At 41.5% G+C, this 26,798-nt stretch overlaps 1 protein-coding gene across 1 annotated transcript in view; it reads left to right on the top strand.

Annotated features, from left to right (window-relative positions):
* The window catches only part of LOC144829413 (sodium- and chloride-dependent neutral and basic amino acid transporter B(0+)-like), a 545,621-nt gene extending 519,971 nt beyond the window's left edge, over positions 1 to 25,650 (top strand). The window contains exon 14 of the mRNA XM_078688536.1: positions 23,465 to 25,650. Within this exon, the coding sequence (XP_078544662.1) occupies positions 23,465 to 23,635 (171 nt within the window). The 3' untranslated portion in view covers positions 23,636 to 25,650. The remainder of the gene's footprint in view (positions 1 to 23,464) is intronic.
* The last annotated feature ends 1,148 nt before the right edge of the window (positions 25,651 to 26,798 follow it).

Raw genomic sequence — 26,798 nt, 5'->3', positions numbered from 1 at the left:
AAAGAACGTCAAGGCAACCAGAACCTGTATCCCAGGGCAATATTAATATCTTTGAACAACTATTTGTTACGTGAAGCGCTTTACGATTTGGCATGCCCTGGAAAAAAACGAAGTGGCATGGAATGCGAGTTTTTTATTCGCCCTGACTTTTGCCCTGCTACTGTGAGTGAAAGATGGCAAATGCTGAAATTGATTGAGCCTTTTCAAGTGAAGGGGGCTCAGGTTTTTTTGCTTAAACCCCCTTAAATTAAAGGTCATTTTTAAAGGCCAAACGAGGTATTTTACTTCTGCTAAGCCCGCACAGGACTATTTAACGGACTTGGAGAAGAGTGCCAAAAAGTAGAAGTATTATACATGTTGTACCTGTAGGGGGTGCGTTACCCTTGGGGTGGAGAGCACGCTGTCTGCTTTACTTTATAGTGAGGGTTGAATCACCAGGTGGTTGTTTGTAGTTTTCTCTTTTTGTCATCCCTCTTTCCCATGATAGTGATTTTCTATTATTTTTGTTGAATCATAGTTAGACAATCTGTCTTATTTCTTCTTTATTAAATAGGCAATGTTGAAATTGTGTTAGTAATTGCATATGCAATGTGTCATGATGTTTGAATCTATGCGAAATTATAGCTTATAAATTAGTTGGGGAAAGACAGGGTAGAAGATGGTAGGCTAATTCTCTCTGTTTCTTACAGGGTTCAACGAGATATGATCAGCTAAATATGGGAAAGAGGGGCAAATGATGGTGGCGGGGAATGTCAATGGGGGCTGGGGTTGGTCAAAGCACCCGACATCACTGAGGACATAGTCCTTAAGCCTAATTTTGGGTGGGAGGGTTGGGGGAAGGGATGGGAGGGGGTTTTGGAGTGGAGTTGGGGGGGCTTGGTTGGGAGGGGGGGGTGAAAATATAAAATAATACATGAATATAGGTCGGAAATGAGTTATTATGCTGAAAGTATGTTTTGTTTTCAGCCGGTACATGGAGCTAGATTACCTAAGACTGACTCAACTAAATGGCTGGTAGGGGTATTAGGATAGGCACCCTGAATGTTAAGGGGCTGAACTCAATAGATAAAAGATGTCGGGTAGCACAGGAATTATGTGCTCTTTACTGTGATATAATTTGTCTCCAAGAGACTCATATTGCATGGTCAAAACGCCGACTGCTTGAAGAGCTGGGATTTAATCTTATTGCCTGTACTAAGTACTCAGGTACGTCAAGAGGGGTGGCAATTATGGGTAAGAGGCATATAGGCAAAACAGGTAAAATGTTAGCTGACGATTTAGGAAGATGGGCAATCGCAGAGTGTGTTGTAGGTCAGGCAACTTTTACTGTGTGTGCTGTTTATAGGGCAAATCTAGATGAAGTATTAACTTTAGAGTTCTTGAATGTTGAGCTAGCCACTTGGCCTACACCACTGATTTTGTGTGGATTCTTAAATATAAATTTAGCTCCAAACATTCTATGTAATAAAGAAGTTAAGTATAGTGGGCGGAAGCCACGGGTGTTTAAGGCATTGCAGGCATTAATGATGGTACATGGGGTGACGGACGCATGGGCTTTTTTAAGGGGTGAGGCTCCTGGGTATACATTTTTTTCTTTTCCCCATCGTAACTCGTAAGTTAGTTCGGCTTGATTATTTTCTAACTCCTCAGTCTTTGTTGTTGAAATCGGCCACCATTCAGGTTTATCCTAGAATTACGTCCGACCATGGGCCGGTGGTTCTCTCTATAACAGATATAATAACTCCTACTAGACCAAGGGTGTTCTCTTTCAACCGCAAGCTATTATTGGAGCAACAATTTCTTGAATATATGAAACAGTGGATTAATCGGAGGACTAGCAGTGTGGGTAATGTCTAGGACTGTTTCAAAGCTGTATTTAGGGGGGAGGCCCTGAGCTTTGGTTTATATAATCAAAAACAGCAGTCGGCAAAACTACAAGAGCTGTATCAGGAGTTAATAAAGGCTGAGGAATTATTGGCACAGGGTATACGTTCTGGGGGTGATATAGAGGATCAGATGACGTTAGTGGCTAGACTTAAGGCAAGGCTTAACTTGAAATGGTCGCAGGAAAGTGCAAACATTTTTTTCATTAAACAACAAATCCCGTATGAGTATGGGGAGGCAAGTGGCAGATGCCTTGCCCAGAAATTAAGGTTAAGGGAAGTAACACAGAGGATAGATAATATAAGAGACGCAAGAGGGGAATTGGTAGATAATGAAACAGGCATACTAGAGGTGTTTAGACAATTCTATGAATCACTATACCAAGGAGATGAGTATGACATGGATAGGCTGCTACTCTCATTGATCAATATTGTACGACAGATCTATCTGATAATGAAAGAGAAAGTCTAGAGGCACCTATTTTATTAGAAGAACTAGAATTGGCAGTTAATGGATTAGCCACTGGCAAGGCTGCAGGACCAGATAAGTTACCCCTTGAAATTCATAAGATGTTTTTCTCTGTTTTAAAAACCGATCTCCTTGCAACGATGAGATCTGCTCAGACAGGTGTACCTCCGGGGAGTTGGAGTGAGGCATGTATAGTAGTTTTTCATAAAAAAGGTAAACCTGTGAATCTCCCTGGGTCCTACCGCCCAATTTCACTTTTAAATGCGGATGGCAACATTTATTCGAAGATCCTGGTGAATAGGTTATCCGGTGTGATTTCGAACTTAGTCTCTACCACACAGCACGGGTTTATCCCGCAGCGCGGAATGGCGGATCATGTCCGCCGGGTAATTACTGTATTTGATTTTGTTAATGTCACTCAGGAGCCATTATGTTTAATTTTATTAGATGCCGAAAAGGCTTTCGACCTGGTCTCATGGTGCTTTTTATGGGACGTAATGAGGCGTAGGGGGTTTGGCCCTGATTTTATTACATCACTTCAGGCGCTCTATTATCAACCTACTGCCCGTATTAGCACCATGGGACTCGTATCTGATCTGGTCCAAATACAGAGGGGTACCAGACAGGGTTGCCCCTCCAATGGCTCTGGTTAAGTCTAATTGGGAAGATCTAATATTAGGAGTACGGAAACAGTTAGACCAGGCGGAATGCCTACATCTTTCGTTAGTCGGTCGCTGTAGTCTATTAAAAATGATGATATTGCCACAAATATTATATTTTTTCAGGTGTGTTCCTTTAGAAATCTCTCTAGCAAGCCTGGCACAGCTACAGACTCTTTGTATGCGTTTTATGTGGGCCGGAGGTAAGGCTTGCCGTGCCGGTCGCTATATGATCTTACCAAGAAACTTAGGAGGTTGGTCGGTTCCTGATTTTACTTTATATTATTATGCCTGTATGCTTCAAGGCATGAATGTGTTGCTAACAGGATAGGTCCTTCGAACTTGGCAGAGAGTCCGTCAATTTATCAGATGTTATTAGGCGTAAAGGCTAAAAATTGCTTATTTTATATCAGGAATGGAGTTACTACAAACGTACACGTTTTAAGGTTATGATCGCCACATACAAGATTTGGAGAACACTACGGAGAATGTTTGTATAGAGAAAATTTCTTGGTATACACCACTAACATCTCCTATATTTTTGCCAATTGATTTATGGGATCGGGTGGTTATGTATGGTGGAAAAAAGGACTAAGGTTGCTGGGGGATTTCTATAGAGATGGCTCTCTTAAATCCTTTGAGCAACTTCGGGAGCAATACCATCTTCCCAGGGAGGATTTTGCAAAGTATTTGCAAATCAGGAATCTTTTGTCTCAGAAAGCAATAAATCTCCAAGCGAATGCTTTAATTGAAGATAACATAAAAAAGGCAAAAATAGGAGTGCTATATGGCCATAAGAACTAAGTCTGACGATTTAGCTCAACAAAATATCAAATGGGGGAATAAACTAGGGAGACAGGATATACGGATAGAAAATTCTCTGGAGATGGCTATGAATTTATTCATTTCGGCAAAGTTATCTGCACAGCATTATAAATTCATTTTTAACTTATACTACACACCCGATAAGATCTCCAAATGGCACTGCGACATTACAGGGAAATGTTTTCGCTGCGGATATCCATCTGCGGATGACCTTCATATTTTTTTTAGTTGCCCAAGACTAACAACTTTATTATCTCAGATCGAGAATTATCTTTCTGTCATCTTGGGTAGTCAAGTATAATTAAGTGCTACGCAGATACTATTAGGTGTAGGAATGGGTTCATTAGCTCCAGATTTATTACAACAACATGTAAAATTAATATTTCTAGTGACAGCTGTATATCGGCTTGTAATAGCTTCCTGGTGGCTACAACAGGAACCGCCTTCTTTCGAATTATGGAGGGCACGCTTCTTTGCAGTTCATAATATGGAGTATAGCTTATATGCCCTCAAGGGGCATAGGAAAAAGAAGCTTGGTTTAGAAATCTGGGGCAGAGTTACCAACCATTTGGAAGCTGCTATTTGACTGGTTGTTCTATTAATTATTTTTCTATCTTGAATGTACCGATATTAGTTGTATTAATTGAATATTTTATTGTATGGTTAATTTTGATTTTGTTCTAATGTATGTTTTTGTATGCATTGTTATTGATCTATTGTGTGTGCTCTATCTATCTAGCTCCTGGCTTATGTATATGTATGTCATGATATGTATTCTGTCAATTATGACTCATTCCCTGACTAATTCATGTACCTTTCAAAAATAAATAAAAATAAAAAAACAATTAAATAACTAATCGTATTTAACTACAAAATATTAAGGAAGTAAAATGTCTTTACTACCCACATTTCAGCCCTATAAACACAAAAAAGTAACAATTACCCTAATTAATTATCAACTAATCATTAATTAATTAAAAATAAATCACTTCCCACCTTGTATCCTAAAAACCCCACTACCCAAAACTAATATTAATTACACAATGTCCATATTTAATTGCCAATTAATTAATTAATTAATATTAATTAACAATTATTATGTTATTAAAAATAAATTACTTCCCACCCTTTACCCAAGTAAACCCCACTACATGCACATAAAATTAATTAATTACACAATTTAATCAATTAATATTAATTAATAACGAAATATTAATTAATTACAACTAAATTACTTCCCACCCTTTTACCCCTAGAAACCCCACAACCCACACCAAAAATGTTAAACCCCACAACCCACACAAAACACAATTGACATTATTGAATCTCAATTAATTAAATAGTAAAACAAAATATGTATTATAATTACATTACTTCCCACCCTGTACCCCTATAAACCGACAACCTGATACAGTACTAAAAAATGCAAAATGTAATTAAAATAAAATTAATATTAACTAACAATTTAACACATATATTAAAACAACATAAACAATACTTATACAAACAAATTAAAATATATACTAAAATACATAACACAATTAAAAAATTGATATTTTAAACAACTATATTTTTGCAAACGATATTAATGACTTCTATATTTTTTACATCGATATTTCTTACCTTAAAATCGATATTCTTGACCACAATATTCTTGCTGTCAATATTTCTGTGTCAATCAATCAATCAATCAATCATTGACATTTATAAAGCGCGCTACATACCCGTAGGGTCTCAAGGCGCTGGGGGGGGGGGGGGGGTGCCGCTACTGCTCGAACAGCCAGGTCTTCAGCTTCTTCCTGAAGGAGAGGTGGTCTTGGGTCAGGCGCAGGTCGGTCGGGAGGGAGTTCCAGGTCTTGGCGGCCAGGTAGGAGAAGGACCTTCCTCCTGTAGTCGCTCTTCGGATGCGGGGGACGGCGGCGAGGGCGTGGTTGGCTGATCGGAGGTGGCGTTTGGGAGCGTAGAAGTTGACTCGGCTGTTGAGGTAGCTCGGGCCTTGGTCGTGTAGGGCTTTGTGTGCGTGGGTGAGGAGGCGGAAGGTGATTCTTTTGTTGACGGGGAGCCAGTGAAGGTCTCTCAGATGTCCGGAGATGTGGCTGGTTCGTGGGATGTCGAGGATGAGTCTGGCTGAGGCGTTCTGGATCCGCTGGAGTCTCTTCTGGAGCTTGGCGGTGGTACCGGCGTAGAGGGCGTTGCCGTAGTCCAGTCGGCTGGTGACGAGGGCCTGGGTGACGGTCTTCCTGGTCTCGGTGGGGATCCACCAGAAGATCTTCCGTAGCATGCGTAGGATGTTGAAGCACGCCGAGGAGACGTTGTTGACTTGCCTGGTCATGGAGAGGGAGGAGTCCAGGATGAAGCCCAGGTTGCGTGCATGGTCTGTCGGTTTGGGAGCGGTGCCCAGGGAGGGAGGCCACCAGGAGTCGTCCCAGGCGGAGGGTGAGGAGCCCAGGATGAGGACCTCCGTCTTGTCCGAGTTCAGTTTCAGGCGGCTGGTCGTCATCCACTCGGCTACCTCTTTCATCCCTTCGTGCAGGTTGGCTCTGGCGGCGGCGGGGTTGTTGGTCAGGGAGAGGATCAGCTGGGTGTCGTCGGCGTAGGAGATTATGCTGAGGTTGTGTTTGCGTACGATGGCCGCGAGGGGGCTCATGTAGACGTTGAAGAGGGTGGGGCTCAGAGATGATCCTTGGGGGACGCCGCAGATGACTTCGGAGGCCTCTGACTTGTACGGTGGTAGGCGGACTCTCTGTGTTCTTCCGTCGAGGAAGGAGACTATATTTCAAATTTGATATTAGTGTAAGTCAACATTTCCAACTCAATATTTTAACTGAATCCAAATACACAAAGCTCAACTGTCAACTACACCCAGTCATGTGACCCAGAGACAGGCTGCAGCCACCAAATGGCTCAGGCAAGAAAATGCCAACTTTCTAAAAGTGGCCTTTTCAACATTGTAATTTAACATCCAACTTCACCATATGTTATAATTTTCCTTTACAATTCCAGAGACACCAAAACATTAACCGGCTACCTGTTGCCATTTGGAAATATTACTTATAAAATATAGTAAGGCAGCTCCAATATTATCCTATGTGAGAGGTAGGTCTTGCAGTAGTAAAAATGAACTTGAAAATTAACTACAAATCTAAGAGATTTTGACTGTTGGGACATGGAAAACTTAAAAGTGCAAGTCCTACTTAATAAATACATCGCACAGTGCCCTTTGCGCTATCCAGACCCTACCCTAGGGGTGACTTATATGTATTAAAAAGGAAGGTTTTGGAACCGGCAAAGGGCACTTTACCAGGTTGAAAATGACAGTTTAAAACTGCACACACACAGGATGCAATGGCAGGCTTGAGTCATGTTTTTACTTCTGCTTATGAGGGTGGCACAATCAGTGCTGAAGGCCCATTATAGCATTTAATTTACAGGCCAAGAGCACAGGTAGTGCCACTTGAGTGGGCTCTTATAAACAAATTAAACATGCCAATTGGTTATAAGCCAATCTAACATTTTTAAAGAAGACAACACTAGCACTTTAGCAGTGGTGTGCACTGGTAAAGTGAACAGGTCTAAGGCCTGAAAAACGCTAGTGGGAAAACCATGAAAAGGATGCCAGGTCTAACAATTCCTTTCTCATTAGGCTTTATTATATCCAGTAAGGGTTCTATTAACCTCTATTTTCGAAATTTCTTTTCTGGGGGAGGTTTTCTAAGGCCTCTATCTAAGGGGTGTAATAATTAGAGAGAGACCCCGTTCAAACCAGAGGATTAGAGTACTAGTCAGTAGTGAAAAAGAAGGTCCCTTGGTGACACAAACTGTCAATACACTATGATGTATAGTTTACATCAATATAGCCCATGTATTAGAAATAGATATTTAGCAACCAGAAAATGAATTATATAATTCCTCTTTATTTTTTTGTTAAAAATTGAATATTTGCACAAAATTAAAAACAGTACATTACAAATGCATTCAAATACATGTACATTAGCACCACATTATATTAAAACCAACCCTTTACTGAAAAGGGATTCCTAGTACATATAAAATCATAAAAAGAATCATAAAGAGAAGAGAAAAGTAAGGAGAGAACAAAACAGACAATCCTATTTGTCATATATATACATATCAGGGAGCCTGAATTATAGAAACTTCTCCAGGACACGCTCTAATTTTAGTATCTACGGAGTAAGCTCAATCCCTTGGTTATGTGAATCTAGGCGTCCACGCGTTGTGATGGTTTAATTACAATTGGCCATCTTTTTCAAGACCAAATTGATATGTCTCTCCTATATCAGGCACTGGATGGTTGCCGATTTCGAGGAAATCCTGTGAATAGACATACTTAAATAAGTATTGTGTATACAATAAGTCAAACCTATCTAGTGCAGTCACATTATTGTAATCCTACATCATTTTAGTCCATTTTACGCTTCATATTGCACAGTCTATTAATAATTCATTATTCATTGTGCTTATTTTCAACACAGAGAAACACATTATTAAACTTTTTCCAGCATATTGACATAACCGGTATGACTGCTGTTTATTATACATTTCTTTTCATCATTGAATCTCACCAATACATTATCTCAGATTATAATCATTTCTTATATATGGGCTCTTGATGTTTTTAATCTTCACCCTTTATCTAAAAAGCGGGGGGGTTATGTGCTCAAACCACCTCATCTATTCACCCAGGATACATGATGTATACAAAAAAAGGGTAAGTCTTACTGCTATCTTTACCATATGTAATATTTGTTTTATATCTTCCACTTGTCCTAGTTACATTTTTGGGTTTTTAATTTTTACGGTCATTCACGCGGGGTCTGTAAAGAGATATTCTTTTATCAATATTCTCTATATCTTAAGTTGTATTTTGCCTAGATATATCTTTCTTCCACTATTACCTTTTATTTATGATATTCCGTCTATTACTGGCAGTTCCCTCTTTCTGGGGTTTTGATGGGCAACGTTTAAAATCGTATAAATATTTGCTGCTCGTTTAATGACTCTGTAATGAGATACAATAACATGATCTGGTGTTCTAATTTTTGCTACTGTTATACTTATTGCCTGCTCAGATTAGATTTCTATTAATATTTCCCAAAAAGATCCTCCTAGCTGCCGGTTATTGTGATCTCCTGATAAGCGGTTCTACGAAATATAAACCTTCATTCCTCACTGGAATTTAAGGAAACAGTACACATAGATATTAATTAGTACTTGGTGGATGTTCAGTTGTCTCCGACTATTTATATATCAAAATATACCACTTACAATAAAAAGGGATAGGTGGGATCCTCCCTTGTAGTTATATTCGCCGGGGTAGTTGATCTTTATACTCGCTTGTCCTTCTTGGGTTACTCTAATTTAAGAAAAAAGGACATTATTCCACTATTAGACCCGCTATACTGTTGGACCTTCTTATCCTTCTCTACTCGGGCCGTCTTTAGCAATAGGGCATGGTCCTCCTTACCTTCAAAAAAGACGAGCGCAGACTCCTACAACCGGTCTTTGTCCTCCCTCGAAACAAGTGTTGTGGAAAAAAGCTAGCTACCTTAGTTTCTGATGTTGGTGTATTTATATATGTGTGACTAAGATCTTATTGGTGCCCCCTAAAACAGTACCAGCTGTTTCAAATTGGGATTCCCGCTCTTCCACTCTCACTCTAGAACCTCTGCAAACTCTGCTTACTTAATCCGGAAGGAAAATTATCCTTCTATCTGATTGGCCGGATGCTCCAAGCCTCTCTTTCATATTCACTTATTGGGCGGGGTTAACCTAAGCCTCGATGTGCACGTGAAACGACCTATGTACCCCTTATTTATATGCAAATTGCGCTGTAAACCTATAGTTGTCTTTGTGTCTCCTTATTTTTTTCTATTTAGCGCATTTATCCGGATCCCACACAAAAGACCATTTATGTAGAAACTTTGTACTCCTTTTATTTTTGCTATGAATTATTATTTGTTTTCTCACTCATAAATTAATTCACTTCAAGGTATCAATCCAGACTGTTGTTAATATCCTTGCTTCGACTATTTTCACGGAATATCGTGAGTACCTGTTTATTGTACTGTCTTAACCATTTTTATTTTTTACTATTAGAAGGAAAGAATTTTTTCGCTTTATTTTAACTTCAGTAAGATTGTTTAATAAGACCGAAGTATTTTAAAAAAAGTAATTTCCCAATTCGTTTCTTTCCCAGTTTTTTCTATTTGGAAATTTTCTAGGCTTTGGATTTTTTTTAAATTGTCCTAGGCATTGGAATTATCTGGAATTTTTTCTATTGGTTAACTACCAGCCTCATCCATTCCTCTCTAGTATTAAGGCCCTTATCCATCGTGTTGAGGTAACATATGAACCATTGTTCACGTGTTTTCCTTACTGCTTCCAGGTTTCCACCTCTCCAACTGATAGTGACCTTTTCTAAAATATACCACGAAAAATCATTGCAACCATGATTATTTTTGAGAAAATGGTCAGTCAGGGGTGCATTTTCTTTTTTATTCTTAATAGATGATCTATGTTCAAGGAGTCTTATCCGGAGCTCCCTGCCCGTCTCACCTACGTACCCATAGCCACACGGGCAAATGAGTAGGTAGATCACACTCTTACTCCTACAATTGTTGAGTGTTTTGGAGGACAAGTTTTTTCCATTGAAGTTCAACATTTTAGTTTCTATGCAATTTGGACATATTGAACAGGAACTGCACTTGTAATTTCCTGTAGCTTTTCTATTGCTAAGGGTACTTTGAGTACTGCCTTCTGATTTTTTGTATGTTTGTACTAAGGCGTTTTTGATGGTTTGATCCCGCCTAAAAGAGAACAGAGGTTTTGGTATTGGAACTGTTAGACCATCATTCAGAATCTTCCAATTCCGGTTGACAATATTTTTTATTTTATTGCTCACTCCTGAGTACTGACTAACGAACACTATCCTATCTTGGACTTTGTTCTTTTCTTCTTTATTGATATCCAATAAATGGTCCCTATCATAAAATCTTGCACGTTTCAGGGATTGTTTTACGAGTTTTTTCGGATATCCTCTCTCCCTTAATTTTTTATCCATGATTTCTGCATGGTAATAGAAATCATTGAGATTGCTGCAATTGCGTCGCAGCCTTAAAAATTCTCCAAAGGGAATGTTGTCTTTTTGTGAACGGGGGTCATTGCTCTGGTACTGGAGCAAGGTATTTTTATCAGTTGGTTTTGAAAAGAGTTCAACTTCCAGCACACCATCAGAGTCTTTTATTTTGATGTCAAGAAAATCCACACTGGCATCACTGTAGTGTGCTGTGAATTTGAGGTTCTCATCTCCCATGTTTAACCATTCCGAAAATGATAGTAGATACTCACTGGCACCGTTCCAGACAAAGATGATATCGTCAATGAAACGGTACCAGTGAGACACATTCTCAAAGTATGGTGCCATTTCGTTGTAGATGTGCTTCTGCTCGAAATGGCCTACATACAAGCAGGCCAGACTGGGGGCACATGTGGCCCCGATTCTGGTCCCCTTAACCTGTTTGAAAAGTTCTTCCTTGAACAGGAGATTATTGGTTTTTAATACTAGCTCTATGTTATTATTATTATTATGCGTTCTTATATAGCGCTCGATTACCCGTAGGCATCTCGGCGCTTGCCTTGGGAACCCGTCCTGGCTTTTTTCCCTGTGAGATACCCGTACTGGGCATCCCCAAGGTGAAAGCCAGGCATCCCGCCGCGGGGGGGGCCGTAGTGGAGATTAAGCAGGCTAATGCCCAGAGCTGCAGAGTGTGAACCCGTGATTCGAGTAGGCACCGAAACGAGAATTATCGAGTCCGTGGATATTTGGGCTCAAGACCCTGCCGCGTCGGGAATTGAACCCTGGTCCCGGGTCTGACCTCTGCTTCAGGGTCTGCCTCCTCTAACCAGTGAGCCACACTTCTCCACCCGAGGATGAGTTATTTATGGCCTCCCTTTAGATCTTCCTCATTCAAAATTGAGGACATCACTTTGATTGTGTCGTCCTGGGGGATATTTGTATATAGAGCTTCGATATCTAAGGTGACCAGAATCTGGGACACCTTATCGAAGCTCTGCCCCTCGAATATTGAGATGGTATTGGGCTGTATCTTTCATGTACGACTTCTGTTTCTGTACAATTGGCCTTAGGAAGAAATCTGCATATTTGCTAAGGGGCTCTAACAATGACCCTAAACTACTGACAATGGGTCGCATTGGGGGATCTATGACATCTTTGTGGATTTTGGGCAATCCATATATTGCCGGAATTATTGGGTTGGTATTAAATAAGAATCTATATTCATCCTCACTGATCATATTGTTTTCCCTGCCATGATTTAAAAACCGGGCCACTTCTTTTTTCAAAATTTCAATCGAATTCCATGAAACTGGTTTATAGTGTTCGGTTACATTCAACAGGGATTTCATCCTATTTTCATAATCATTACTACTCAATACTACTACTCCCCCCCCCTTGTCTGCCGGTTTGATTATTATTTGATCACATTCTTGTAGTTGTTTCAAGGCTGTTCTATTATGAAGATAAGCCAATCTCTGCTACATCGATTAGCGATGTGCGTCCAAATCTCTAGAAATTTTTTATCATCAGTAAAAAGCCCAGGTTCATTCCTGATGCATAATCCTAATGGTATAACCCCAGCCCTTAGATATCCTGTTAGGAATTCTGCATGGAGTTCTGTTCTTATTAATTTTTTTCTCAGATTGAGAATTTTCATTAGCTCATCGTGGCCGTTTTTACTAGCTATTGATGTGCCCCCTGCTTGTGGGTTTTGATTCAAAAGTCGATTTAGACGGTCCTCGGTAAACCCAAAAGTCTTTAGGGTATCCATTGTATGGTTATCTCAATCACCGGGACCAAAATGATTTTATCTATTCGTAGTAGAAGCCAGAGAATATAAATATTAGTTCAAAGGCCCTCTTAAGGGGCTCATTACGATGGCAGACAGACTTGAGTCCGTCTGCCATTGTCACTGGAATTGGGACCGTCCGCCTATATGGCGGCAGTCCTGACCATGAAATTAAAATCCCACCGCCACGGTGAAGGTCTCATTGGGCATGTTTACCATTGCAGTGGGTGCTGCAGGCTGCAGCAGCCGCTGCAATGGTAAACATGAAGGTCTGGCATTTCCCTGCACTGCGTTGCAGACACCATGCAGTGCCTGCCGCATGGTGCAGGGAAATGAAGGGGGGTACCATGGGTACCCCTCAAAGCACCCACACCTCCCCCAATACAAGGGGGGCCCGCAACAGGCCCCCAAAGTCAATCTCTACAAGCCTGTGAATTGCGGTTGAACCGCCATACACCGCTGACGGAGATGAAGCATCCTGCTAGGCACCGCCACCCTTCTGGGTGTGCTTTCCGGGTCCGCAAGGCAATCAAAACGATTGCCTGTGGTGGACCCATGGTGGACGGAATTCCTTTCCGCCAGCACACCGCCTGCCATCATAATATGGCAGGTGGAGAATGCTGTAATTTGGCGGTGAAACCGCCACCAGCAGGCTGCTGTGGCAGATTGACCGCGATCGTAATGAGCCCCTAAGTTTGAGATCCTCACTGCAAATACAGTTTGACATGTCAAGATATCTGCTTTCTGTATCAATTATTGTGCGTGGTAACATAAACTTCCTGACCCATGCCCATTTAATACATTTGCTGTGTTAACAGACTTTTTGCCATGGGAGCAGTTAAGCATTGCTCAATCAAATTGTTTTGTGCCGGCATGATCCTCTTCAACATATAACTAAGCCAAACTTTCTTTTTAGTAGCAGCTGATTGCCACAGTGGGGCTGCTAACACCAGACATAAACCTTTCTTTTTGCAGAGTCTGTTGGCAGAGCTCCTTTGTTTCATCTGCATAGGGCTCTCTAAAAGCTAAATTTGCTGGGGAAATTACATCCACGATTGTGTCCATATGGGCGTTGTGCTTGAAACAAAAATGAAGAATCGTTTTTCTATCTGCACAACATCTGGTATAGCAATTCTTTCACAAAATATCATAATGGCTGGATTAATAAAGGTTTTTAAAAAGCCTTGCTCCCTCCATAAGTCAAAGTCAAAAAGTTTATTATGTTTTTGGCTCTCAATGAGGGCCACGTAAAATTGCACACACAAATTTACAATATAAACACTAAGTAAAATGACAATACAAAATGAAATGAAAACACTACTTATCTGCAAGTAAAGCAATCATCAACATCTCCCTGTACATCATTAATAAATATCTAAAAACCCTTTAAAAAATTTAAAAATTCTGGAACAGAACATTTCATTTGGAGGGCAGTAAAGTGCATGGAAGAACATTTTTACATTTACAATTCCTAATTGTAAACAAATTGGTTTTAACCATTTATGACGCAATGGGCGCAATGCAGGACAAATAAACAAGACGTGGTTGCGATCCTGGACAGCATTATTAAAAAAATTACATATTGAAGATACCCCATACCATTTTGCTAAAAGAATATTAAGTGGAAGCAAGTCATGTCTTAAAAGGTACCATAATCTACGGACTCTATGGGGAATATTCCAAATAAGGTATTGTTGGGCTAACTTTGGGATATATGTTTTTACCAGGGATTCCCTTTCTTGTTGTCTAGGTTGGGCAAGTATATCCAACTTGTAGCACAGTTCCCAAGATGTACATTTTAGTTTAGACTTTAGCTCAGAGGGTGAAAGTAGGAATAAAGTTCTTTCATCCAATTCTAGCAGAGATACTGCTTTTCTAAAGTTTTTTACTAACAAAGAGAACTCGTTAAAATTGCCCAGGAGTTCCTTTTTAATAACTTCTCTTAAGGTACCCGGTCTACCTCTGGCCAAACAGGCTACCCATCTTACGAGGGCAACCAACCCCTGTACCCAACAACTTCGGAGTCCGAATTCCAGCCTGCATGAGGATATAGAACATGCTGTGTTAAAAGAAGAGATTTTCCTTAATACCTTTCCTTCCATTTTTTGCAGAAATCCCCATTGTTTCAACTCCACTAATTCAATTCCATATAGTAGAGTTGCCGGAATTTTCGCTCTAAATACATCCAGAAAGAGAGAAAAGTGTCTCTTCCCGGTAGCGTTATACAAAGAACATAACCCCGTACCATGGGCCAGCGCTTTACGTGAGTTATGTTCGATATGGGGGTTCTCACTAAGATTCGCTGATATTATTTTACCTAAAAAGGTATAGGTTTTAACCACCTCGAGTTTTTGTCCGCCAATAGCCCAATTATAACTTCCAGACCTACATTTTTTCTTGCCAAAAATGCACATGATTTTACTTTTCGATGTATTGATTTTCATGTAATGTGCTTCAGCAAATTGGTTCAATGCATGTAGACGATTAGATAAACCCTTCGGGGTCAAATCTAAAACAAGTATATCATCCGCAAACATTAGGACCGATATAGCTGACCCTCCAATTGTCGGAGCTAAACCCTCACAAGCTGCAATGGAGGATGGTAGGTCGGCCGTATATAAAGAAAATAATATAGGCGCCAATATACACCCTTGTTTTAGGCCATTCTGGGAGGGGATAGATTGAGAAAGACCCCTTTCTCCACCTTGTAGCACCTTACACCATGTGTTCGAGTGTAGAGACCTAACTAATTCGAGTAGATATCCTGGCATACCCAATGCAGCCAGCTTTCTCCACAGCGTTGGACGATCCACCTTATCAAACGCCGTGGAGAAGTCTATAAATGCCGCGTATATGCCACCACCTCGAACACGTGCATATTTGTCCATAATCACATGTAATAATGTCAAGTTATCTAAAGTTCCATGCTCTTTACGAAATCCTGTTTGTTCCATAGGTAAAATACTATTTAATTCTGCCCATTCCGTTATTAGCATTAAAAGACATTTTGCGAAAATTTTTCCTATTGAGTCCAGTAAAGCTATTAGACGATAGTTAGAGGGCTTATCCCGATCACGCTTTTTAAATATGGGGATTAATATACTTCCCCTCCAAGAGTCGGGGACTGTTCTTGATGTAAAGCATGCTTGAAATACTGGAAGAAGAATCCTACTCCAGGTGGTAACATCTTGCTTAATTATTGACATGGGCAGTTCGTCCGGACCCATAGCTCCGGAAGAGCGCATACTCTTTATCACGGTAGCTATGGATTTCTCGGTAGGGAGTTCTATTTTATGCTCTCTATTTGGGCCTGGATCCCATGTATCCCACACTGCACCATTGGGTGCATATAAGGTAGTCACAAATAGAGTCCAGACCTCTTCCGCAATAGAGATTGGAGTGGGAGTTGTTATTGAACCACATCCTTTCCTTATTATGGACCAGAAATCTCTAGATTTATTATGGGTAGAAGCCTCTCTTAGCTTTATCCATAGAGAGTCTTCTTTTTCTCTTTTTAACTTAGATCTCAATCTAACCCTCCTTCTTTTTAGTAAGGCTAACTGACAGTCATTTTCCCCAGATCTATTAAGGTATTGTTTCCTAACGAGTTTATTTATCTCCTTATTTAGCATTAGTAATAAGCTAGGAGAAAAGCGTAGCTTTTTAGGATTTCCCGTTTTCTTGGCTATCCTGATGACTTTTTTAATAAGATTTTCGAGATGTAAAAATTCCATACCTTGCCAATGATCTAATTCTAATAAAGTTTGGGCAAGAATATTTTGTACATCCTTCATATTGGTGGATCCCCAAAAACATCTACCTGACTTACAATTAATAGTAAGACCTCTGTTCTTTAAGGACCAGGAATTAGTTTCAGGGGGGATTAGTGAGACAGTTATATTAATCATTTTATGGTCACTCAAGGAAGAGTGAGAGATCATCATATCTTTAATAAAAGAGAACGTATCATAGTCCGTAATTGCATAATCCAAAATAGATTCACCCCTAAATGATCCATGTGTATAGTTAGCGGGCGTATCAGAGGGCATCCTACCGTTTATGATAAGCCCCTCTAAGTGACTAAGTTCCTCAAGGAGAATCTTACCTCTTTTATTAGTTTTTATTTTAGTAGGGAAAAGTGCTTGAGGTATATTGTATACTTCTTCCTTAGATTTATTTCTAAACATGTCTAAAGTTAGATTAGACACTTTGCTATTTAAGTCACCTACCAATAATATATAGGGGGGGCGATCAACCTCTAGTAATTGTTTGACATAGGAAAACATTCGCTTTAAAACTATGTTAAAAGTATCTTCGGGAGGAATATATGCATTTAAAATTATAAACGAAGACCGTCTACCCACTGAGGTTAGATTATTAATGGTTATAGATTGGAAAAGATTACTAGTGTCCGTGTAATGGGAGAATTGCCATTGTAAAGAATTAGATAGCAAACAGGCAATTCCTCCTTTTGCATGGCCTTTTTTAGAAGGAGTTGCAGGGGCCTCCAGGACAAAATAATCTTTCCCTCCATATGGGAGATTTTTACACCATGTTTCCTGGATACATAGCACGTCTGCATTTAAAGAAACTAAAAAATCAAATTTCTCTGGGCAATTATACAGACCAGCGGCATTCCAAGAGACAATTTTTAAATGGGTGTTAAAGATGTTGAAATAGTCGTGGGTTATTCGATGTGTTATTTGATAAAACTCCTGGTAACCAGTTCCACATCTGATTGTCATCTGTTAGAGGAATATCTGTGTTGTCAGGTAATGGAAGTACCTGAGAGACCATTCGTTTGCCTCTAGAGACCCAGATTTTTAAGTCTTTATTGCAGGTAGAGGAATCGTCCTGCCTAGAAACCAACTTTGTATTTCTTTCTCTAGAGGGATTACACAGAACGCTATTAACATAGGGTAACACATCAATTCCTCTACATTGAAAAACTTCCGCTTGTTGAAAAACAAGATTAGCAATTATTTTAGAGTAAAATTTTACCCTTGTTCGTTGCCCATTTACTGATCTTATTGGTAGGACTAAATCAATATCATTTGATAAAATTAATTTTAGACTTTCAATCTCTTTAAAGCAGTTAAGCAACCAAGATCTGTTCAATTTTAGGTCTAGATCAAATAACGGGAGAAAATCCAATGACAAAGTATCCACACATATATTAGGACTTTTTACTGGCTGAATAATTGAGCTCCTAGCTACATCAGGTTGAGGCCGAAAAGTGGGTGCAGATGGATTAAGTACCTTTGCTACTATCGGCATATTTCCAATATCATCAACAATTGATGCTCGGGGTTCAAGAACATTTACCACAGAGCCTGGAACTACCCCATTCATAGTAGATTCAACAGGGGTACCCACCAATACATTGTTAGTGATACACTCCACTACCTCTTTGACGGAAATATCCGATAGTGAGTTATCTCCACTTTCTATAACATCAGGCACTTCAGGTATTATATGTTTTTGGAAGATGATTTGCCTCGTTTTTTTCTTTTTGTATTTACGTAGCACCTTCCTTTTTTTCCCTTTAGATTTTACTTTTGTAGTTTTGTTAGTCGTCAAAGTTCCTTCCGGTTCTTTTTTTTGCTGGATAAAAATGGGAAAGAGTTCATTTCCACCCGTTTGTAATACCTCTACCAGACTTTCTTCCTTCACAGGAAGCTCAAAATCTTGTCTCTGTATGAAGGAAGATGGGGTAGGGGTCTCAGGGGGCTTATGAATATCAACCTTTATGGACATTCCCAGCGGTGGATTTTCCCCCAAAACATTAGTGTTATCTACGATTTTTTGAACAACAGTTTCAGTAGGAGGAATAATCACATTCTCAACGTTTTTAGCCAGCAATGCCTTCAATATCTCGGTAACTGAAGTCAGAATACAGTCGGAGCTCACAGCAAATTTACCAAGTAGGAGTAATATAGAGGACAAAATTTGCTCAAGTGCTATCAAAGACTCAGAAATTGGTTTCTCATTTTTTGGATAGCTAGATGGAGTAAACGAGCAAATCCCCGATAGATTGAATTGTGGACATTTCAAATCACTCTGCATTGAAAGATTGTCATTTGATTTGATAGATGGAGTGCTGCTATATAGCAGCAGTCCTGATGGCGTTGCTCTAATTGGTGATTTACTGTCCGCAAGCTGAGGTAAAGTTCTCTTGTCCATATAGCGACCACAGAGTTCAAGATCAATACTGGTAGAAATAGATACATCACCCATGTCTTCCTCCACGTTTTCTCTTTCCTTAGGGGTGTTGTGATGAAGTACTTGCAGATTTATTGACATGGGATCAAAATCATCTCCATTTAATGAATATGTTGGGAAAGGTACTTCATTTGACTGACTCTGAGAAGGCTTATTTATTTCCGTCTTTGGGTCTAGATTGAGATCTTTCTCCACATTAGATTGCATTTGCACTTGTGGTAGTGTATCTACATCAATTATAGTAGGAAGTTCTAGGGATTTATTCACAGTTTTTTCCCAAATTTGTACCAACTGCATCTGACCTTTCAATTGTAAGCTATTTTCGTGCTTTTTTCTCAGGGGAATTGATCCTGATGTTATACATGGCTTCTCCCCTAGGACTTTCCCAGAACGTAATGTCTTTGCCGTCATAATGGCTAAGGGTACTCTAGCCCAACAGCAGGATTCACAGTCCCGAATATAAACACGCAATTAATTAAATATGAATCCACAGGGCAAGGAGGTAATGCTCATACAGGCAGATAGCGTTTTTCGTAGCAGAAAACTAATCTGCGTGTTTTCATACAAACATATACAATGAAATACTAAAGCAAGATACTGAATAGAAATACCAGGGCCCAGCCCGGCCTACCTCGGCCACTGAGGGCCACAGAGGGCCCGCCCTTTGCCCGGGCTTAGCCCGGCGCCGCCCGCGCGCGTCCCGCGATGCGCGGTACTGCAGCGCAATTTGAGCCAGGTGAGGGGGGCGTGGCGGGGAGGTTCTCCAGGCCCAGATGGCTTGTGGGCGCTGATGTTTCCTGGCCTCCTTGCCTGCCGACAAGCCCACAAGAACGAGTGTTTCCCGCGAAGCGGGAAACGCGAGCAGTGAAGCACAAGCGCTGCCAAATAGCGCTACAAAGTACAAGCGCTGCCAGATAGCGCTACGAAGTAAACAGGAGCGTTGCAGTTATGGCAGCACGACGAAAGTTCTCCTCCTCTGAAAAACGGCAGCCAACTCCAATTCAGCAACAAAGATCTCTGCTCTTCAGCGGTACTGCAGCGCAATTTGAGCCAGGTGAGGGGGGCGTGGCGGGGAGGTTCTCCAGGCCCAGATGGCTTGTGGGCGCTGATGTTTCCTGCCCTCCTTGCCTGCCAACAAGCCCACAAGAACGAGTGTTTCCCGCGAAGCGGGAAACGCGATCAGTGAAGCACAAGCGCTGCCAAATAGTGCTACAAAGTACAAGCGCTGCCAGATAGCGCTACGAAGTAAACAGGAGCGTTGCAGTTATGGCAGCACGACGAAAGTTCTCCTCCTCTGAAAAACGGCAGCCAACTCCAATTCAGCAACAAAGATCTCCGCTCTTCAGCGGTACTGCAGCGCAATTTGAGCCAGGTGAGGGGGGCGTGGCGGGGAGGTTCTCCAGGCCCAGATGGCTTGTGGGCGCTGATGTTTCCTGGCCTCCTTGCCTGCCAACAAGCCCACAAGAACGAGTGTTTCCCGCGAAGCGGGAAACGCGATCAGTGAAGCACAAGCGCTGCCAAATAGCGCTACAAAGTACAAGCGCTGCCAGATAGCGCTACGAAGTAAACAGGAGCGTTGCAGTTATGGCAGCACGACGAAAGTTCTCCTCCTCTGAAAAACGGCAGCCAACTCCAATTCAGCAACAAAGATCTCCGCTCTTCAGCGGTACTGCAGCGCAATTTGAGCCAGGTGAGGGGGGCGTGGCGGGGAGGTTCTCCAGGCCCAGATGGCTTGTGGGCGCTGATGTTTCCTGGCCTCCTTGCCTGCCAACAAGCCCACAAGAACGAGTGTTTCCCGCGAAGCGGGAAACGCGAGCAGTGAAGCACAAGCGCTGCCAAATAGCGCTACAAAGTACAAGCGCTGCCAGATAGCGCTACGAAGTAAACAGGAGCGTTGCAGTTATGGCAGCACGACGAAAGTTCTCCTCCTCTGAAAAACGGCAGCCAACTCCAATTCAGCAACAAAGATCTCCGCTCTTCAGCGGTACTGCAGCGCAATTTGAGCCAGGTGAGGGGGGCGTGGCGGGGAGGTTCTCCAGGCCTAGATGGCTTGTGGGCGCTGATGTTTCCTGGCCTCCTTGCCTGCCAACAAGCCCACAAGAACGAGTGTTTCCCGCGAAGCGGGAAACGCGAGCAGTGAAGCACAAGCGCTGCCAAATAGCGCTACAAAGTACAAGCGCTGCCAGATAGCGCTACGAAGTAAACAGGAGCGTTGCAGTTATGGCAGCACGACGAAAGTTCTCCTCCTCTGAAAAACGGCAGCCAACTCCAATTCAGCAACAAAGATCTCCCAAAAAAGGATTTAGGATTACATGAGTTACATAAAATTATAGATATGACAATTATCCTAAATGTCATATGACTAAAGAGGACAGACAGAGGGAAAGGCCCTGCGTTTACGTCCCTTTTTCACCCATCGACTGAGAGCCCTCCATAATTTGAACCTTGTTTAGAAAAGCATAAGTGCAAGTGTTAACTTTCAATCTATAATGCGTAATACTGACGTCAGACAATTTTCTCTGGCTGTATAATAGCACTGGCAGAAGCGTAGCACATGATCAACTGTATCCAGCAATAGAAAAACGTATTATTTATGCCACATTTTCCTACAGACATAGGGATAATCCTAAACCTAGTCTTCAGAACAATGTGCATAGCTTTGAATTTCCAAGCTCATTTTGAGAGCGAACTCACGCCCAAAGTGAGCTTATAGCAAAGTGTTTTGCAGTGGAGTAATTGATGTATATGCTTACTCTCTTATATTACTCAGACAAATAGGCTTCCCTAACCACTGGCAACCAATGTTTCTTTAATGATTCAGGAAAGTTATAGTAATTTAACACATCTCTAAAAGTATTGCCTAATACTTCCAGACCATCCTTTAACCCAAACAACTATAGAAGCCAACACAATGAGTTCATTAGCAAGGAATAGTACTGCGTTTTCGCCTTTAGTAGTTGTTTCGGAAACTTAATGGGCATATGTACAAGGGAAGTGGCGGAGTGAGGCGTTAGCCTTCTCGACTTAACGCCTCACTTCAGAAATGCAGGGCTGCACCATATTTAGAAGAATATGAGGCAGCCCTGCATTTCCCCCTGCTCTGGCGCTACATTTAGCAGCCTACTGCCAACACAGGTACCCTTGCACCACAGTGCAATGGTGTCTAATGCATGCAGGGGAAGATTGTTTATGTGCAGATCGGTCCCACTTCCTGCACATAAACACTCTTCAAATGCCGCTTTGTAACTTCTATGTGTGCTGCTTAATGTAGCACACGGAGAAGTTGCAAAACAGAATTTTTTTCTAAATTTAATGTGCAGGAAAGGGGAACTTCCTTTACATAAACAATCATAAACAATCTTTGGCCTTTTGCTGTTTTCAAGTGTGCGTACAACGCAGCACACATGAAAACAGCAAAAATGAAGAGAAAGACCAGGTGTTCCCTGGTCTTAATTCTGGTGCTGCCTCCTATTTACGCCTACCTTGTAAATAGGAGGCAGCGTCAGAATCAATGGGTGTTGCAGTGGAATGCCAACAGCAATACCTAATGCCCTCCCCTTTCACGCTTAAGGTCACTTTGTAAATATGGAGCAGGGCATTGTGCCACAGGAACGTTGTTTAAAGTGATATTCCTGTTGCATAATGCCCTTGTAAATATGCCCTTTAGTGGCTCATTTAAAGGGTGGTGGAGAGTCCGACAGTTTGCTATGACAACGAGAGCGCTCGGCAAAAATAAGTGTTGAGCAGGATGTGGTCTGCTCGCCATTACTGTTGTTTTATAGAAACAAACCCTCAAGTGAGAAAAACAAAAGCCCTTCTCACACATGGAATATTCTCCATTGTGAATCGGATGGGAAACGCAACTTTTGCAATGCAAGTTATTACAACGAATAGGATAGGGAATAGTTTAATTACTATCCAACACTTTCCCTACTATCCACGGGGACTGGAGTTGGAATAGTAAATTAAACTATTCACTATCCAGCGCCACCCAACGCAAGTCGTTGTAACGACTTGCGTTGTAAAACCTGCGTCATAATGGCATGCGTTGTAAAAGCATGCATTGTAGTGTCATACATCCGGATCGGATACATGTCTTCATTTTCCCTGTTCAAACCCTTTCTGCATGCCACACAGGTTACATACTGAAAAATAGGCAAGCTTGCGGTCCTTTGGCAGATGGGTCACTGGCAAATGGTTGCCCACAGTAAGCCAGCTGAGGCTCTGTTATCAGAAAAAATTGACTCCCCCAGCACCCACCTGTCCTAATTTTTAAAGCCAAGCAATCCCCCCGTGATCAGCTATAAGCACCTTGCATTTGCCTACACACAATTAGAAAATATCAGTTGTTCACAGGACAATTCAATGGGCATTAGTCCACGTCTCAGAATGAGGCTGTAGGTGTCAAAGGGAATAACAATATCACTGCTACACTGTGTAATAGTTGTCATGGCATGAATAATTGTGAAACTAAAGCAGCATAAGATTACAATTAATGAGAGTCATATTTTGTTTTTACAGCGTATTGTCAAGTGTTGTAAACCAGCTGCAGACTGGGGACCAGCATTGCCACAAAACCGAGGTGAAAGATACAAGCATATGAAAGATCCTAAGCTTGATAAAGAGACTAAAGAAGATCTAGAGCTACCAACGGTTGCTGGAATGGATAACCCCTCTTTTCAGAAAGAGTAAAGTTTTCAATACTGAACCCGCATCTCCACAAACAAAATAAGACCCCGGTCCAGGCAGACAGCGGTCAGAGAAACAACAGAACTATTTGAAAAGTAATCCTCCGACTACAGAAAGCTATGCGAGGCAATAGCAATGGCAGATTTTGTGTTACGTAAAGTAAAAAACCAGATGGCAGTAACCACAAGAGACTTCACATTTGAGTATCCCTGATACAAAGGGGACATCAGTGCATTTTTCGTTTGGAACTTAGAATTGAAGACACAAACTTGTAAAGCTAAAATGAACATGAGTTACCTAGATAGTTACCTTTTTTAACTTTGGAGTATAATCAAAGGTATTTGCTCTAGTAGCAACACAGATAAAATACTTGATGAATCGGTTCTACGAATTCTATGTGCCACTGTCACAACCATATAATGGCTACTTGTTATAATGTTTTTTTCTTTATCCACTAATGGGGGTCAAAAGGAGAATTTAAACGCCTAGTGTGCAGTCTCCCATCTGCGTACTATCACAAAACAGAAGCCGCATATATATGGTCTAAACACATCACAGACGTTGACGGGGTGGGTGACTAGTAGTCGGTCTCTCAGATGTTGACTACTTTTTATGTAAAGGACGAAGATCCTCACCCATCCAAGGGTGGCATGTTTCATTAAAACAAACAACAAAAAATACAGAGTTCCCCGGGAAAAGTCAACTAAATGACTAACGTTAACCTCTCTCTCATTGAGTTCAACAGAAAAAGTGAATGTTGTGAACCCTTTACGGAATTTAGGGATACCTCACACAGGTCACCGGTTGGACGACTATTGTCATCCCACCCGGTGATCGTCCAGCGTCATCATCGGTATCCTGCCCCTGCGACAGACTGGCGGTGCAATGCCTGTCGGGCAACAACGGATGCTGCACTTTGGCGGGGATCTTTTATTCCTTAGCCAAAGGGTGTGTGGGTGTGAGGGGCCTAAAAAAGTGCAATAGTGAGCGTGAGTGTAGTCTAAAAAAAGTCAGTAGAGTCCATAGGGCAAAATTTTAATGGCATGGCTCACTGCTTTATTAAAAGGAACGATAAGGGGTATTGAGGCGAGACAATTAAAGTAATCGAGCCTCATTCAACCCTTAGTGAACGTATGGTCAACATGTTTCTTGCCACTAAGGCAATTCATCAGGACCAAAAAAGTGCTCATATAATTGCTGTAGATCCCTCAGTGGTCAGAGGAATCAAGTATACGACCTGGTGTGTGTCGTAGGGCAATCCTTCGTCCAGTCCCTCCCCAGAACCGTAGTCCCAGGGTTGGAAATCCCTCACGCTGACCTGGTGGGGCCAGAACTGGGTGTAAATAACCTGTTCGTTGCTGGCAGAGGGCGTCTAGTCACCTACCCCTCCCACATCGGTATTACCGCAGGACAGCCGGTGGCATGTTTCATTGCCAAGTTACTCCTCACATCACTCACCTAGCGAATGGGGGGGCTACTATTTTCAAATGGAAGGAGCTCTTGATAGTTTCTGGATTGGGAATATTGACACCCAGCCAAGGGTTGGGATGTGTTGAGACCGAGTGCAACTTTTGTTTTGTGATACCTTATATAATGACCACCTTTGTTAAGTATGCGATACAGTGGTGAAGAAGATTGAAACCCCATGCTGGTGAATGGTCATTTGCATTTACAATCACATTTGGTATGGGGTTTCGTTTTGTTTGCCAGCACATTGCTAGTATTATATATATAGAACTTCGAAAATGTGATCACCTTTGCTATCTAATGCTATTGTGATATATATAGTTGTGTGTGTTTGCTCCTGATCTGGGTATTAGTTTCCAACCCCTGCAGGCAGGGACGTGACGTCACTACCTTTCTCATTAAGAAAGAACTGCTGCAAAGCTTTATATCCCCACCCCCTAGATAAAAAGTACAATATTATTACACTTTTTAACGTTTTTAGCATTCATATATTGCATTGATATGATCATCTTTCAAGATTTGTTAGGAAATAAAATTGATTAAATAATAAATTACACGTTTTCAACATTTCTAGGAACAAGGCGAACGAAGCAATATCTTTGATTATCTGTTAGGTCCAAACATATAAATTCTGATTTCTGTTTATAAAATGCGACAATAAATCCAATACTTCACTGAAGACCTAACTATTCAAGCTTCACCCAAATAAGATGCACATTATTTCTCCTTACTGATTCTATCTAAATACTGTGGACCCATTATAACGGCCGGTGTTTCTTGTGAGGTGTTAATTCTAGGTATGAAGCTATCTTGCCCCTATGGACTTATCCATTCTTTAAAAAGTACTGTTATCATATACAAAGGAATGAGTGTCCAATCTGTCGACTCTTGTTTAGAGACTGGGGGCCATATTGCATAAAGTGCGCAATGGGCATTTTCGCACCCCTGGGGCACATTGGTGTTACAGAATGGCCGCATACACTTGTGCTGCCCCTTCTATAATACCGAAAGTGCTGTGGCACATCAAGCGCCAGAGCTATCTTAAAGGGGGTTTTGCGTGCCCGATGCAAATGAGGGAATCCCTTTGCATCTGTGCCTGCGCTGTATTACGGACGTGGGCGCAGAGGCAAAGAAGCCCTTAGGAGGTGCACTGACAGTGCGCCTCCTGAGAGCAGCCCTCTGCAGGAGTGAAAGGGCTACTATGGACCCCCCTAGACATCCCCTTTAAAAGAGCAGGTGGCAACCTGGTAAAACACGGAGCAGCTTTGAAGTAGCAGCTCCGTATTTCAAGTGAATACCTTTTTAAAGATGCACCTGCCTTTCATGAAGTAGACCCCCTGAGGAAGACGCGGGACGTGGGAGCTCTTTTTATGCGTCTTTATTTTACCGCGTCTCGCTAACACTTGCCTCTTCCTCCTCCCTGACCCCGCCTTTTCCTGTCCTGCCGGCCCTGTCTGGATACCAGGATCAGGCATAACGACACAACACCTCCCCCCTTTGTATTTTAAGTGTTCACAGTACTTCAGAATTCTTCAATGAGCTGTACAGGTCTCCGGATTGTTCTTCGTGGTCGGCTGGCTTGTATCTGGTCAGGTGGGTTCCTGTCTCTTGTGTCGTTGGACTCCAGTGTGTGACGATACTCATTGTCACTGTTCCTTTCTTGACTTGATGAGTCTGTGTCACATTTAGGCTCTTGAGC

This window comes from Lissotriton helveticus, chromosome 4_1, assembly GCF_964261635.1.
Source record: "Lissotriton helveticus chromosome 4_1, aLisHel1.1, whole genome shotgun sequence".
NCBI lineage: Eukaryota > Metazoa > Chordata > Amphibia > Caudata > Salamandridae > Lissotriton > Lissotriton helveticus.
The sequence above is the reverse complement of the archived record's forward strand: the minus strand, read 5'-3'. Positions and strand labels throughout refer to the sequence as shown.